The sequence below is a fragment of the Poecile atricapillus genome, chromosome 2 (assembly GCF_030490865.1).
Source record: "Poecile atricapillus isolate bPoeAtr1 chromosome 2, bPoeAtr1.hap1, whole genome shotgun sequence".
NCBI lineage: Eukaryota > Metazoa > Chordata > Aves > Passeriformes > Paridae > Poecile > Poecile atricapillus.
The window spans coordinates 120,766,590-120,779,648 of NC_081250.1; the positions used below are offsets into that span (position 1 = coordinate 120,766,590).

Consider the following 13,059-nt stretch of genomic DNA (forward strand, 5'->3'; position numbering starts at 1 on the left):
TCTTTCCTCAGCAATACGTGGTATTTCCTTCTTTGACGGTCAGGCTTCTCTTAGCACATGAAATTTAACTGGTTAGAGAATGCACTAAACAGGAGACCTTCCAGCAGCCTCCCAGTACCTATAAAGGCCCACAAGAGAACTGGAGAGGGACTTTTTACAATGGCATATAGTGACAGGACAGTGGGCAATGGCTTTAAACTGAAAGAAAAGAGGTTAAGATTGTATATAAGAAGAAATTCATTATTGGGAATGTGGTGAGGCACTGGAACAGGTTGCCCATACAAGTTGTGGATGACTCATTCCTGGAAGTATTCAGTGTTGGATGGGACTCTGAGCAAGCTGGTTTAATGGCCAGGGGTGTCCCTGTCCATGGCAGGGGGTGGGAACTAGAAATCTTCAAGGTCCTTTCTGACCCAAACCAATTTATGATTCTGTAATAATGCCTTGGTATATAACAACTTCTGCTACAGCAGAAGACACTTTTTATTAATCAAAGTGACCATTAAATGGCTGTAGAAGAAACTCTTTATGTACAGATCCCCCACTCTTGGAGAAAGACATTTGTATGTTCATATGAGCAATGAAGGTGTGAAAATAATTTGCCATCCAGTAAGTTTCACATACATGTGAATACAAAAAAAGACAGAGATACAATAAAATATATGTATGGTTACTTCTGCCCCAGTGCCTTCACATTCTTCATTTTCATTCATGTTATTAACTTTTCAGATAGATGCTCTTAATTTTCCCTATTACCCAAATTCCTATTCTTCAACAGCAGAGAACTTCACCGCGCCCTGGCCCAGGAAGCCGCCGCTAGATGGCGCCGCCCCCGCGCCGCTCGGCCGCCCTCGGTCTGTCTGTCTGTCTGTCCTTCCCTCCTTCCTTCCTTCTCTGTGTCTACAGAGCAATCCTTCCTCACATTAATTACTATTACCCAGGGCACTAGCAACTTTGTAAGTAAAAAGATACCGTACCCGCTCCAGCCACAGTATGTTCATAGTTCTGCTGCGCCTGTACCCCATTTCTTACCCGTGCTGCATCTCCATCCTGCTTTATCATATCCATTCCAGGCAGCTGGTTTGGAAAGAGATTGCCTCCCCTCATAGCAGGATCATTAACCTATTGGTAAAAAGATATTAAGGAGAATGAATCAAAAAATATATTGGGAGGAGGATTGGGAATTAAAAAGAAGAATTACAGACCATTACAGTACTTGCATGTACCAACACCCTCTCCTGGGACGATGCTGAAGTCAGAGAAGTGACTGTATAACCAGGCACTCCCCTCGCACAGCATGTGTTTCACTTACATTATTCTGCTTCACAGTCAACAACAAAGATTTCATTCCTGATATTGTGACCTTTATGCATATTTTCCAAAGCAGGTTCCATAAATTAGGTCAGTGTTATCTGAAGAGGACATCTCTGCTACCAAAGTTCTGAAAGTAGAAACATGTAACTACCTTCCTAACCTCAATAACAGATGGCTTTGCTGCTTGCAAACCACCACACTCTTTTTGCAAAGCCTGATGAGATAACATGTAGGCTAAACTGTACCAACTACTGACTTAATTTTAACAATACTTTTCTGTTTGTAAGCAATGGAAGAAACATTAAATGGGAAAATGTGCAGTGGCATGCTTTCCTAAAGGACGGTCTCCACAATTTTCTGAACAGTCACAGAAAAGTATTGAAGCTGTGCATTTCTACACAACCAAAAGGTCTGTCATGCTTACTTATGTGGAAAGAGTAGTCTGCCAAATTTACAGCATTGCTTTCTCAGTCAAAGGATTAATCTCACCATGTAGGAACTGGCATAAAATACAAAACAGAGCCCTTCTGCAAGATTCTGGAATATCAGAAGAAACAGCTTTCCTTACAAGTTTTACAGGGAAAGAAAGAAACTTCTTTCTAGGAAGACTTTCTTGAGTCAATTCTCTGTTAGTTCCCTCAGCGTAGATCCCATTCTCTTGACACCCTCCCTCTAGACACATATATTGATAAGATCTGTCTCAGCCATCTCTTTTTGAGGAAGACTCTTGAATTTACCACACAAAGTTGTCTTGTTTCAGGTCCTCCTGACTGTTATTTCTGTTGCCATTCATTGATTTTGAAAAATGCACTCATATGCAACCACCTAAAGACTGGTTTCAAATCCTGCCAGAGAAAAGACTACAATTCAATAGGAAAGATTAAAAACTTAAAATATTTTTGCCATATGAATTTTAACTCCAAAGAAATTGATTAAGTGCTGCAAGCCTCCTAGTGATGCTTTCTTCTTCTTGAAGTGGAGAGATTTTTAAACCTGAATGTGAAAATTTAAATCAGAAGGCAAGAGACCCACACTATTTTATTCAGAAATATAATAGGCAACTTTGCAACCCTATCTGCATCCATTTGATGAATCCATGTTTAAAAACCATCTTCTGCTACTAATCAACATTCATTAGAATGTGCAAACACAAATACTTTTTCTGATTTTTCAGTAGACAAAGGGAGGTAAAAATGAAAGCAGAAATAAAAAAACTGTATCCAAAATCAACAGCAGTTTTGGAACCAAAAGATGACTGCATAATTTGCCTCATGGCACTTAGGACAGGTATGGAAAAGGAAGGTGGCTCCAGGCCACTACAAAAGGAACAAAACCATCAATGAAGATGGTTATTTAAGACTCTCCTTGCCAGTGATGCAAGAGTCCTGACTGACATGGTATCAGATATAAAAAAACCCAACCCAAACTCAAAAAACCAACAAAAAAAAAACCTCTGCTACTTTGTTATATGAATACATTTGCTTCAGAAGACCTTAAGACAAAACACCCCACATTAACTTTTCTGACTGCAAAAAAATTCAATTAGAAAAGTATGGAGAAGGACAAAAAAATGGAAAGGTTTTTATGATTTTCTAAAGAAAGGTAAAGTGGTGTTATCAAATATAAAATCTGACTAAGAAAGAACAAGTACATTTTACAATTCCTTTGCAATTAAGCAAATTAATAGCCTCCCATCAACCAAAGTGTCTAGCAAGTAAGGTTTCCTACCACTCCAGAGGTCCTTTAATCTGGCATGCTGAACAAAATCAAAATACCATTTCAAGATAACTCTTCTTAAATGCCATGATAATTTTGGCCAGGGGAGTATTGCCCTGAGCAGATTAATACACAACTATTCTCAGTGGACTTCTAAATAGGGGTTTATTTCATATAGTGAAAAGCCTCTTTTCTTACATACATTTCAAACTGCTTCTTTGATAGCTCAGTAAATAGCAAGGATCCATGATGCAAAATGACTAACAGGCAAAACCATGGCAATAGTTCCACTGTGCAAACAAGAAGATGAGGACAAGGGCACAGTAAGATCTCTGAATGGTTCTACACCAGGAAGGTTTACTTTCTTGATGCCTAGGGAAGCTGCTTTGGACTGGAGGAACCTGCAGACCCAGCAGCTAGCATTTCAGCATTCCTGGTAGCAGCCTCCTAGAGGAAACATTAACAAGAGCAGCCTGAAGAGATTTAACATAATTATAAGAGAGAATATGGAAATGAGACAAGATCTCTTTCCTCAAATATATAAAAGAACCTCTAAGTATATAATAATTACCAAGCCCATTTTGGCCACAGTCTTTTTGCTTGATGATGCTGGGAGCCCAGGTGGTAAACAAGAGAAGTTGGAGATAGCACAAATATGATCAGATAGACACCAGACTTAGTATTTTTGAGCTCTGGGTATGTCTGTATGATACAGCATAATGCCACAACATGAGAGGAGAGAGAGCCGACAAAATCGGTTTGGTACCAGGGCTAATACACCTGCTTCTCACCAGGTAAGTCTGTCCAGGCACAGCTGTTTATTATTAGGTAATAAGATCTTACTTCCAAAACCATCCAATAGTAATAAAGTTGAGTTTTTTTCAAAAGCTAGAACACGTTTGCAGGGAGTAACAGTGCATTATTGTTACTCTCACTGTGGTTAGAAAGAGACAAGCATGTGAAGTTCAAATTATGTATTATGGAACAAAAAGTGACACTGAATAAGTAAACAGAAGCATAGGTGACAGTATAAGAAAACCCCAAAGAATGAATGAAATGACAACAGTCAGCAGAATTACAGAAAATACCGTCATTTTGAAAACCACCAGTTACAAGGAAAAGTTCAGCAGAGTCTAGGTCAATTGCTAAATAAAGATGCCAAATAGTAAAACACTATGCCCTGAAAACAGGGGAAAAAAAGTGTAAGTTTTAGTATTCAAGTATACATTTTTAGTTATTCATGTTCCTCAAGAAAGAAAATGCAAAACAGTACAGCACATTCCTGAGGACTAAAAAGTACTGCCTCGTGGCCCAGAAATGGCCCCTCAGCTGTCAGCTGGCCACCTCTGACCTAGACCAAGCACAAAACATTTGCTTGCAGATGACACAGTGCAGGGGTGGTAAATCAGGAGGAAAAAGGGTTACTGTCACAGAATGAGCCACAGCACTTTGCCTTAACAGACACGATCTAAGAAAGGCAATTTGATGGAGACAGGAGGGAGGTAATACTTTTGGGAACAAAGAATGCAGGCTTCATCTATGTAGAATGTGCTGAGGAGTATTTGGGGGACCATTGTAAGGTTTCAGTGTGACATTGTCACCAAAAGAACACCAAGGCAACCCATAGATTGGAAGAAAAAATTACAAGCAGAACTTGACTCTACACAGCTTTGGTGCAGTCACTGTTAAATCACTGTCTTTGGATACTCTGTCCACATTTCTAGGAGGAGGTTACAATAACAGAGTTTAAAGTACATTCAAAAAGAGACTGATGGGCTGAAACCCAAATGTTGAGATGGATAAAGAACCTCAGCCTACTGAGCTATTCAGCTTACTGGAAGTTACATAAATACTATCTTGAAACAAGATCTTGTAGTCTAACAGGAAGGAAAAGCAGTGTGACAGCTGTGCCAGGGGAAACAGTAGCCTGCATGGAAATCTTTGAAACCAAACTAGACAACTTTCTGTCATGCAGTTTGTCAGTTCAGGTTCCTAGAAAAAACTGTGTAGCATGGCGATGTTGGGAAATCAGATTGGGTCATCACCTTTAAATCCCCACTCTTTTCTTTTTTGGTTTTACTATTGTTTTACTACAGTAAATGTGTGCAACTTTATTAACTTGGGAACTAATAATAAATAAAGTCTGCTATAATTGGGCTTAGCAACTGGGAATATCAGAGAAGGTGACAGATTTGGGAGTATCAAAATTACTCTGGGTCACCAATATATAGCAGCTGTAAAAGACAAATGTATAGACAGCAGCTATATCTGTCAGAGTATTTCAAGAGAAATGGGGAAGAACTAGTGTTATGCACATGGCTCTGGTGCTTAGGAAACACTGATTCAAACTAGAACAGCTGCAGGAAAGGAAAGGGAATTTGAAGCCTAAGAGGACAAAAAACTGTGGCTTGTTTGGCTTACAAGACAAATCCCACAAAACCCAAAACTAAACAATCCAACAATCTCAAACTAACAAAAAAAAAAAAAAATCATTTTGATAGAATCTTTCTAAAATACAAGAAAATAACATAGCTATTTAAGTTAAAGGACAAGATTGGAAAAGTAAATACTCTATTATCAAATTTAGGCTGGAAAAAAGTTATACATTAACAAGCAATCAACATAATCAGCTTTAAACTGGAACATTATACTATCAGAAAAGAGTTATAGCAAGAGATGGTACCTGAAGACACAAGAGGTTCTTTCCTGCTAATATTTCTAAGAAAAGTCTGTAATTTCAAGCTTGTGTTTTTGAACAAGCTGTATTTTGAACAAGCTGAAGGTCCGCTTTGAAACAAATAGATGAGACTGTTAATTAAGATTTGTTTGTCAAACACCTACTAAAGTACTGAGAGAGTTTAATTGCAGGTTGACAAACAAAACGTTATTTTCTCTTACTTTGGATATCCTAAGTAGCACTACCAAATAAGAATGAGTGTTTAAACATCCTCTCAGCAGAAAAGAACAGGTTACTTACCTATTGATCCACTAACCTATTTTATATGCACCACATAACAAAAAATTTGCATTTAGTACTTGTAAAGTTGCCACATCGATAGTTCTGAAAGCTGATTGAATATTTATTTTCTGGGACTACAAACACTGTGGCAGTTGAAGCATCTTCCAAACCCTGCCTGTGCTGGCAGCTTTCACTCTTCTCTCTAGGAAGCAGCTGCCTGCCATCCTCTACAGCTGGGAAAATCAGCAACTGCGACTGCGCTACAGACACTTACCTACTGAGAACAGGAGCTACAACCAGCACGTGCTTCCCATGGAAGTCCAGGAGCTAGCTACAGTGCTCTCTACCTCACTGGTCACCTTGGCTATTCGAGTGCAGAGCTAAACCCAAAGCCCTTTTAATACCATCATTTCTCAAGACAACTAGTAAGAGAAACATAATGCAGTGGACCTGAAAAACTACTGGAAGTAAAAGCAAATCCTCTAGCTGTCATCCCACATCCTTAGAGTCTCACCTGCTCAGGACCCATGGAGGACAACCCTGATGTAGGCACAGAGGTCGCTGAGGTCATGCTGATCTGCCCTGTCATCTGGTTCATGTTGTTCATACCACTTGTGTTGGTTGCCATGGATACACTGATGTTCATGTTATTGTTGTACATGCTGGTGCTTGCTTGCTGCCCAAAATGTGGTGGGGACTGTTGTGAAAACATGCTATAGCAAGGAATGGAAAAAGCAATGTGTCAGACTTAAAATGCTGAAGCCACTAAGAAATTTAAAAATATATCTTAAACTAGAATTTGTATATACTGTCATTTATTCCAACTTCTAAGGAAAAACTAGTTTTCAGCTGCATTAATGTCTAAGGAGTAAATTTTCAAAATTTAAGGTCCCATGTCTGTGTACAAAAATGCATGCCTTTGCGTGTGAAACTATGGCAGAGTACAAATCTGTTATGCAAGAATGTGCAAGAACAGCCAATTAGCCGTTTGAAAGAGGTTTGTATGTATTTTAAAGTAATGTTTGGAGGGAGAGAAAAACACCTTTAACCTCCAGTGTTAGCACAGCACAGGACTGTTGAGCTGAAATTGTAGACAGGGTAATAAACTTTCATTTTTGCAAAATAGGCTATTTGCATATATGAATACCAGATTTGCACATACAGTTATGGCAAGCAGGCTCACACATATAGACATGCAATTGTGCAGAAATTTATTTACTAGGTCTTAGCATTGAAAATGTAGCACCGTAAGAAACAACATCAAGTCTAAGACAATTACCCTCTGTGTTTCTTTAAGGGCATTTCTGAACAGCTAAAGGAGGAGTAACTGTGGAAACCTCATCCCAGATTTTATTCAGTCCCCTCATCCCAGATTTTATTCAGTCCAAGTGCTTTCTGGACAACATCTTCCTTCTCATTATGTTGAAAGACACATGAGAGACTTCTTTACATTTCCTAAAATGCACTTCACTGTTTACACACCAATCTTTTCTAGTCTTTGAGCATAATTCAACAGCCAATGAAGGAATTATTACTGACAATATGTCTGTTTAGAGGAGGTGCATTAGACTGAAATACTGGAAGGGCTGCTGTGTCTCAGTATCAGTGGCTGACTTTCCCTTTCCTGTGAAGCACTGCTCCCACAGCTGAGGAAATCTTTCAGGGTTAACACTCAACCTTGCACTTGGGTACTCTGTTAGGCCATTGCTGTGCACTCTGAGGCCTGGTGGAGTGCAACGGCATTCTGGGCACAGGACCAAGCTCAGAAAATCCCACCATTCTCTTCCTTCCAATTCCATGTCTTTACAGGCCACCTCACCCCATTTTTAAGTTGTTATCTGGATGGCTGAAACAGTACACTACAGATCATTGTGAATACTCAGTGGCTTGTGTAAGCACATTTGACATGTCTCTGCTGTAGAGCTGCAGTTTAGCAAAGCCAAACATTGGGCTTATGGAGCTGCCCTTGCTGCCATTTTTGGCAGAAGCCATAGCAGTGGCAGCTACGCCTCCTGCAGATGCTTCAGGAAGATACATGGTGATGAGGCATGGACAAGGATGAGGATAAGAGATTAATCAGCTGCTTTAGGGGGAACTTTACTTGGATTAGGCTCATCAATAAAATACTGGTGTTTTGGGTTTATTAAATCTTTGTCAACTAGCAGGAAAAAGATATGTTGCTGTGCTAGGACAGTAAACCTGAGAACTTCAGGATGACAAAAGCACTGTGCTAGAGACAGCTGTGTGCACCCCAGTGCCAACTGACATAGGCTGTACCTGATAGCTCCTCCCAACTTCCAAGGAAAATCTCAGATTGCTGCCATCTGGAAGCTCATTGCTGCCCACTGATAGTGTTCAACATCCAACCCATCTGATTTAGACAGACTGATTATTAGAGCTGCACCCACTGGGGCAGGGGCCTCAGCTGAAAAGGTGACTGCATGCGTGAGGTATTGCTACAATGCTGTCAGGGAATGACAGCTATATGCTGACCCCCAGCATGTGAAGCACTAATGGGCTGAACCTGGTTACGCTCCAGCATTTAAAGTGGGAGGTGATAATCCAGTCACTGCAATTCCAGAGCAGTAGGGAATGCATAGGTTCTGGCTCAGCTGATCCAGCCATGTGGAAAGCAGTGTGGGATGAAAATCATATGCAGAAGAAATGCATCCACACAAACGTTAGGGGTTGGAGTTCACTGTGCACACAGTGTTTGATCAGTTATAACAGACAAAGCAATGCATTGAGTGGATGCAGGTCTTTTAGCTATGCACTCACTTTGCCTTGTATGAAGTCAGAATTTAAACCAATTCGTCAAGCCAAATTGAAAAGAAATCTCTTTTAGGATAGATAGTTAACAACAAACAAACAAATACGCAAACAGTTACATAAAACGAGCCCAAAAAATAAGTGTAGACCATAAATGACCCCATTACTCTGTGTGTTCATTTTTGTTTTCTTCTGGATTTACCTGTTACCACCCATATTCCCTTGTGCCCACCCATTCATCTCCGTAGAGGACTGATAGGCAGGATTAGCTTGAGACTGCTGAATCATGGGGCTTTGAGTGTGAGCCAGCCTTGGTGACATCAGTGGACTCTGAGGAGTGGTGGCCCCTGTGAAGCCTGGATCGGGTTGCTGACTAATACCTGAAGAAGAAAATGAGAAATTTACCCACTGTACTTTCAGAGTTAAAACAAACCAAGAGCTCATACCTGCTGATGTGTCTTTACATAGTCCTACTTTTATTATCTTGTAAGAGTAGATACCAAATTTTGAGTTGGGTGGACATACTTTGTTATTTCAGCAGAACTTTCATATAATGTATTATTTAATATAAATATAACATAACTTGTATAGTAGGTATAAATAAAGAAACTGTATAACAATAACAGTATGGAGGTAACTGCCCAGAACAAAGTGGTTTGTGGCTTTGTAAAACAAAGAAAGGAAACGGTATTAATTATCATATTACACATTGGGTTAGGGGTAGGAAATGGAATGCCTTCACTTAGACTGTTTTATCTTACTTAAATTGAAGAGGTTTTTGTTTAGTTCACTCAAAATTCAGCAAAATCAAGCAAAACACATACACATACATATATGTGTACATGTATTTATCTGCATATATCTATACATATACAAACACCCACTACACACACTGATGCTCAAGGAAAGAGCAGTGCTCGGAGAATAACTGGTACTAGAGCTAGGAAAGTGGAACGTCCAAGGAGCCCAAACTGCCATATTTTCTACTGTTCCCAAGGAGCCAAGCAAGAGTCTCTGGACCAGGGGCTCGGACCCAGCACTGGGAGGAACATGGGGGAGTAAGGACTGACAAAATGCAGTGAGGGGGAGTGGAACCAGTACCGTAGTTTGGAGGAAATGGAAACTGCTGTGCATTTGCCTGCGGGATGCGTGGGTTGTTCATGGTTGCTGGGATGCCACCGGTGGCCACCATGCTGGGGGTCATGCTCAAGCCTTGCCCTCGCATCATCAGCGTCCGCTGCTGCACCTGCTGCTGCTGCTGCTGCATCTGCCGCTGCCGCAGGTGCTGGCTCAGGATCTCCCGCTGCCTCTGCGCCAGCATCTGCGCGTTGATGGGGCCCTGGGGGAAAAGCACCGCCACCCATCAGTAACCCTTCCAAGGCAACCCATCCAGCAGAGGCATCTCCACTAGAGCAATCTCAAAGATTCCAGCTTTCTTCCCCCTCATCACACAACTAACAAAAATATAAAGCAGGAGAGAATAATCTTGCTAATACTTCTGCCGGGAAAGACTTCCAACAGCGCAAGAGTAACTGAAATAATACCAGTGTTTAAGGCTGCAGTGATTTATATTTGCAGTGATTTGTATTGGCAAATGGAGCAGCTCATTAAAAACACACATCTTTAGGAAATGAGAAGCATGGTTAAAAATGCAGTTGTATCAAATCTTTATTAAACAATCATCCATTCCATGTAAAAATGGGAATGACTCTCAGAAATGAAACAGCGAAATACTCCCCATCACACGGATTGCAATATTTGTATTGAAACTGTATTTGCCACATAGCATCGCCATTGTATTATATTGGGGCAAGAAAGCAAAAAAGGAAATTTCTTTTTTAAAAGGGATTATTTTTCTCACCTGTGTTGGCACTCCAGTTCTCAAAGACAGATTCATATTGGAGACACTGCTGATCTGATTTATCAGTGGCTGCCGATTCTAAGGAGAAAAAAAAACAAGCCACCCCAACACCAAAACCCAAATTTTTAGAATGAAATGAAAAAAAAAGTGTTACATACAGAGTCATACAGATCTACTTCGCCAATCAGCTGATCTGTAGACCTAGTTCTACATATACATCCAAGCAGTGACTAACTTTCTTCCTCAAATCCTACTACCATTCACAGAATGCTGTTTCTTAAAGAGATAATGCAGCATAAAAATAACAACACAGGCACTACACTGTTTATACCAAATATGCTCCCTTCATAGTTTCTTTTCTTTTTCACTTTGGGAATGGACTGTTGAGGTTTACTCCAAATTAGACCTTATCCTGATGACTGAAGGCAGAAATGATCTTTCCTCCTTAAATACAAAAAGCATTGATATCTGATAGTACTATGAACCTATGCATTTAAAAACGAAACAAGAACTTAATGACTTAGTGAGATCTAGGCTTAAATACTGGTCATGTTCTTGCATCGTGCAGAAAAAATACATTATACAATGCATTATACAAAGAATAATGTGAAGATGCCAAAAAAAAAGATCAAAAAAGAGACTGTGCAAGGCACTATCCTGTCTATTGTGGCTCCTATTAAATTTTAGTTTAAAAGCGGAATGAAGCAAGCCCCAGCCTATTTGGAGCAAGCTGATGGCACGTGCCGCCGAGGGGAGCTGGGCACGGAAGGGGCTGTACCTGCTGCGCCTGGAGCCGGTGCTGCAGCTGGAGCCGCAGCTGGTTGGGCTGGTTCTGCACGATGCCGGCGGGCCGCAGGCCGGGCCGGGGCTGCATGCGCAGGGCGGTGTATCCCGGGCGCTGCCCCATGGCGTGGAAGCTGGGGTCCTGCATGGGCGCGTAGCTGCCCTGCGCCATCTGCGCCTGTGCCGCGTACTGCTGCGAGAACACCGGAGCCTTCTGCTCCATCAGCATGCTGGACTCCTGGCTCGGGAAGGTCTCGGGGTCGACAGCTTGGCTCTGCAGAAACACACCAACAATAGGAACAGTTGGTGGGACACAGCTTTCCAGAGGATTATACGGGACTAATACAGACAGCCTGTGAAAACAACCTTCTAGGACGTGAATGTTTTGAAACAGAAAATAACATTAGCTTTCTTTACCTCAATGTAAAACTTAAAAATAAGCAGAATTCTACATTTGAGTATCAAAACATATTCATGGAGACAAATTCCTCCTATCTCTTTTAGTTTTGTTGTTTTTTTTTTTAAAAACCCACAATCTTTCTTGTGTTCTTTACACAGACATTGTATTATTTTTCTAATGAATAAAAACCTGAAACGACTAACGCTAGATCAAAATCTGTAAATGAAGTGATGCCAGCGTATTTTTGCCATTGAATCTGAGATAAATTCAAAGGTATTGCAAATTAATAAGTGGATTTTTATCAGTAACTTTAAACAAAATAATGACTTCAAATAAAGATGCCTGAAACTATTACAGAAACTAATGTGAACACAGAGCCTAATTCTTTCAGGGCACTTTTGCACTAACTGATTATCCATTAGCATAAATAAACTAACACAATTCTAAATTCCATTCTAGATACTCCCCTAATATTTGCTCTAGCCAGAATAATTTTATGGCTTATTCCACACTGACCTTGAAAATGAAGTTAATCTAAATTTCAGTGCCCTCATGAAAGAAAGTCTTTAAGCTGCTGTAAAATGTTCGAAGCCTATTTTAAAAAACATGTTTTAAAAGGAAGCAGCTCTCTTATCTGCAAGATCCTTTAACTGTTTCCACTGAATTACTAATTAAATAGAAACATATTTACTGCCTAGTTTGAAATAAACCATTATTTGTAATTTTTGGTGGCATTCCAAAACCAATATAATATTGCATGAAAGGTTTATACCGCAAAATTGAAGTTCACCAATAAATTGTATCTCCAGCTCTACAGCTCACTGACTTCTGTGTTGTACCAAATAGGCTTGGAGATAGCTTTCTCATGTTCAAAGCAGAATTTCATTGGTCCTATTTCATATCTAAAATGCAGAGCTACTTCAGAAGTTATGCTCAGGGTGCTGATGAGCGCTGGGAAATGAAATGGTTATTGCAGGCTCCCCTGAGAATATTAAGTCATTATACAGACATATACTGATTTTGGAAATAAAATTCAGATGCCAGATGTGTCAGGAACTAGCTTTTACTCAAAATACTTTTACCACATTTACACATCTCAGGTTTGCTAATCCAAAAGCTTGTTGCCCACATTACACTTAACTCTTGATCCTGCTCCTCTGCTCCTAGGTCTTCATGCTCTTATTTTCCTCTTTCCTATACTCTGTGGCTGGCCATGATCTTATCTTTGTCCCCCTACAGTTGTTCCTCTGACCACCA

At 40.3% G+C, this 13,059-nt stretch overlaps 1 protein-coding gene across 8 annotated transcripts in view; it reads right to left on the minus strand.

Moving 5' to 3' along the window:
* The window catches only part of NCOA2 (nuclear receptor coactivator 2), a 184,580-nt gene that overhangs the window by 2,300 nt on the left and 169,221 nt on the right, over nucleotides 1-13,059 (minus strand). For all 8 annotated transcript variants that reach the window (XM_058830789.1, XM_058830791.1, XM_058830794.1 and 5 more), the window contains 6 exons: nucleotides 11,398-11,676; nucleotides 10,620-10,697; nucleotides 9,860-10,097; nucleotides 8,961-9,138; nucleotides 6,504-6,702; nucleotides 1,033-1,122 (listed from right to left, as the gene is read on the minus strand). In XM_058830789.1, the coding sequence (XP_058686772.1) occupies nucleotides 1,033-1,122; nucleotides 6,504-6,702; nucleotides 8,961-9,138; nucleotides 9,860-10,097; nucleotides 10,620-10,697; nucleotides 11,398-11,676 (1,062 nt within the window). The remainder of the gene's footprint in view (nucleotides 1-1,032; nucleotides 1,123-6,503; nucleotides 6,703-8,960; nucleotides 9,139-9,859; nucleotides 10,098-10,619; nucleotides 10,698-11,397; nucleotides 11,677-13,059) is intronic.